The sequence below is a fragment of the Chlamydotis macqueenii genome, chromosome 2 (assembly GCF_036417535.1).
Source record: "Chlamydotis macqueenii isolate bChlMac1 chromosome 2, bChlMac1.mat, whole genome shotgun sequence".
Lineage (NCBI taxonomy): Eukaryota > Metazoa > Chordata > Aves > Otidiformes > Otididae > Chlamydotis > Chlamydotis macqueenii.
The window spans coordinates 8,098,372-8,101,756 of NC_141557.1; the positions used below are offsets into that span (position 1 = coordinate 8,098,372).

The 3,385-nt window shown below is 57.2% G+C and overlaps 1 protein-coding gene across 1 annotated transcript; it reads left to right on the top strand.

The window, feature by feature from the left end:
- Positions 1-883: 883 nt before the first annotated feature.
- On the top strand, positions 884-2,914 carry HTR5A (5-hydroxytryptamine receptor 5A). The gene is made up of 2 exons (XM_010124099.2): positions 884-1,621; positions 2,582-2,914. Exons 1-2 carry the CDS (start codon positions 884-886, stop codon positions 2,912-2,914), a joined length of 1,071 nt encoding a protein of 356 aa, XP_010122401.2.
- Positions 2,915-3,385: the final 471 nt, after the last annotated feature.

A 3,385-nucleotide genomic window follows, 5' to 3' on the forward strand; every position in this document is an offset into this window, starting at 1 on the left:
AAACCAAAAAACAGGTGAGATGCTCAAACGTTTGCTTAATGGTTAATGCTATTAATTTAATGATTAATAACCACAGCCAAGTGATGAATTATTTCTAATAAAAGGCCTGCCAATTGCTAACAAGTTAGGAAATGCCACAGCAGAAGTTCCTAAAGAAATAACCCCCCGGCGCATCCCCCCTGACACAGAACAACCAGGGTTTCTATCGGGTGTGCTGGACACAGACCCCCGCGGATACTGGAGCTAGAAAACCCCCGCGGCACCTCACAATCCGGTTTTTAAGAGAAGCGCCCCGCCACCCCCAGCAGAGGGGGTGCAAACAAAGCCAGGGGTTGGGGGGCTGCACCCCGCGGTGTGCGAGCAGCGGCTGCTGGCTCTGCCTTCGGGACAGCCGCGGGGATGGGCCCGCTCCGCACCCGCGCACGGCGTGGGGGAGACGCGCGGGGACGCACGGACACGGCAGGGACGCACGGACACGGCAGGGACACACGGACACCGCACGGACACCGCCCGGACACACGCACTCACCTGCCCGCCCCGCCAGCCGCCAGCGCCGACTCCTCCGCAGGGGCGGCCGCTCCGCCCCGCCCCGCCGCCGCGCACCTCACCGCGCCCGCGGAGCGGCCGCCTCCCGCCGGCGGGGCGGGCCGGGGGGCTGCCGTCAGCCGGCGGTTGGGGCAGGGCTCTTCCTCCCGGGGATGAAGACCCCGGCGGAGGGCAGCGAGGAGGCGCTCGGGGCGGCCGGGGACGCTCCGCGCCCCGGGTAGGGCGGTGCTCGCTCACCGCCCCCCCCCCCAACCCCCGCCCCAACTCCCCCCTTCCCCAGCCCCGGGCGCAGTGCCGAGCACCCCCGCCTCGCCCAAGGACCCCCGGAGCCCCCGGCATGGAGCAGCCGCTCAACCTCAGCCACTTCGCTGATGCGACGGCGGACACCGGCAACCAGAGTGGGACCTCCGCCAGCCCGGATGGCAACCGGGCACATCTCTCCGTCTTCAGCGTGCTGGTCCTCACCTTGTTGGCCATGCTAGTGGTGGCCACATTCCTCTGGAATGGGCTGGTCCTGGCCACCATCTTCCGGGTGCGTACTTTTCACAGGGTGCCCCACAACCTGGTGGCCTCTATGGCCGTCTCCGACGTGATGGTGGCTGCCCTCGTCATGCCCCTCAGCTTGGTGCGCGAGTTGTCTGGGCGGCGGTGGCGGCTGGGCCGGTCTCTCTGCCAAGTGTGGATCTCCTTTGACGTGATGTGCTGCACTGCCAGCATCTGGAACGTCACTGCCATCGCCCTTGACCGCTACTGGTCTATCACCCGCCACCTGGAGTACACACTCCGCATCCGGCGCCGCATCTCCAACATCATGATTGCCCTCACTTGGGCGCTCTCCGCCTTCATCTCTTTGGCCCCGCTGCTCTTTGGCTGGGGAGAGACTTACTCAGAGGACAGCGAGGAGTGCCAAGTCAGCCAGGAGCCATCCTACACCATCTTCTCCACCTTTGGCGCCTTCTACCTGCCCCTCTGTGTGGTGCTCTTTGTCTACTGGAAGATCTACAAGGCCGCCAAGTTTCGAATTGGATCTCGGAAGAGCAACTCCATCACCCCCATTGCACCGGAAGCCCTGGAGGTAGGTCAACGCGGTCATATTTTCCTCTAACCAACTGCTGGTAGTAGCAAAGCCCCTTGCAGTTGTGGGGGAAACATAGAGCTAAAGCGTGTGAGCCAACAGCATCCCACCAAAGCCCTGCAAGTCCTGGAGGCTTCCAAGCAAAAGTTAACTGCAAAGCTTGCAGGCCCGGTCTTTTGACTCCTTCCCAGTTCCCAGCTGTGAGTACACAAGGTGTAGCTAAAGCAACTTTGGGCCAGATTGTGAGCCTGAGCTCCATGTGGGCGTGTGGTGACTCACAGACGTCCCCCCGTGGAATGCTGAATCAGTGCTCGCAAGCATGAGTAAAGGGTCACCGTTCCTCCCGTGGGGAGGCGCGCGGGGGTGTGAACGGATGGGATCCCATCTCCGCTGCGGACGATAACCTGGCAAGGCAGCTGTGGCTTTGGGGAGTCTGTGCGTTTACCCACACAGAAGGCACACGTGCAGAACGTGCTTGTAAATCCTCCCTAAGCGTGGCTGCATCGTGTCAGCTCGTCGCCAGCACGGTGACTGTGCACCGTAACGATTTCTTGGGGGGAGGAAGGAAACGTATGCTCATTTTCTTGCCTCTCCTGCGAAGGACTCATAAACTCAATGGGTTCAGAGAAAGCAAGGAGACTTCTGTGTATGGCATGTGGGTGTGTGCTTGTTCTACTGAGCTGATTGTAAACGGGGAAATAATCTTATTGCGATGCTGTGTGAACAATTCTGTGTGCCCGTATATCACTACTCTCTTTAGTTCCTAGCCTCACTTAAAAACAGTCTCTGTTACCCAGAAGAGGGTCATGCAACCGCTCTTCCCTCCATTAGAGCGTGACGTAGATGGCCCATGTTTCCGCGTGAGCTCTGGCCATCATGTTCGCGATTTGGCTGTGTACCTGCTGTGTGGGGTCAGCTGACCGAGGCACATATGGTGCAACTTGTGTTTGTGTTTGGCAGGTGAAAGAAGCTGCCCAGCAGCCACAGATGGTCTTCACCGTCCGTCACGCCACTGTTACGTTCCAGACCGACGGAGACACGTGGAGAGAGCAGAAGGAAAAGAAAGCTGCCCTCATGGTGGGCATCCTTATCGGGGTCTTCGTGCTCTGCTGGATCCCCTTCTTCATCACAGAGCTCATCAACCCCCTCTGCTCCTGCGATATCCCACCCATTTGGAAGAGTATTTTTCTATGGCTAGGCTATTCAAATTCCTTTTTTAATCCACTCATCTACACTGCTTTCAACAAAAACTACAACAATGCCTTCAGGAACCTGTTCTTTAGACAGCACTGAGCAGAAAAAGCCTTCCCGCTGCCCCAGGGAGCTGATTTCAACTCTCAATGAATCCTACCAAACTCTTGAGGAAGTTCAAAGCCACAGATACCGATGATGCTAAAGATGCATCCCTGTGGGTCGTATGACCCAGCAACGGTCCCGGTTCCGGACTCTCCATCCCAGCCTCTAAGTCAGTTGCTATTTTTCCTGCAAAAAGCATGTGAGGGTTTCTCTGGCTTGGTTGAAAAGGCTGTTTGTCTCATCTTTCGCCAGTAGAGATTGTCAAGTGCTTGTATTTGGGGAATAAAACCCGCAGTAAGGGTTAAGAGCAGACTTCAAGTACAAAGCCTTTTCTCACATACTTTATCAACAACAAATTGTGCTATTTGCTCTTGGATTCCATGTGGCAAGTTTTTTTAAAGAAATGTTTATTGTGAAAGCTTCATGCATGATGTACCCTGGAACGAGAGAGAATGCATGGGAAATCCT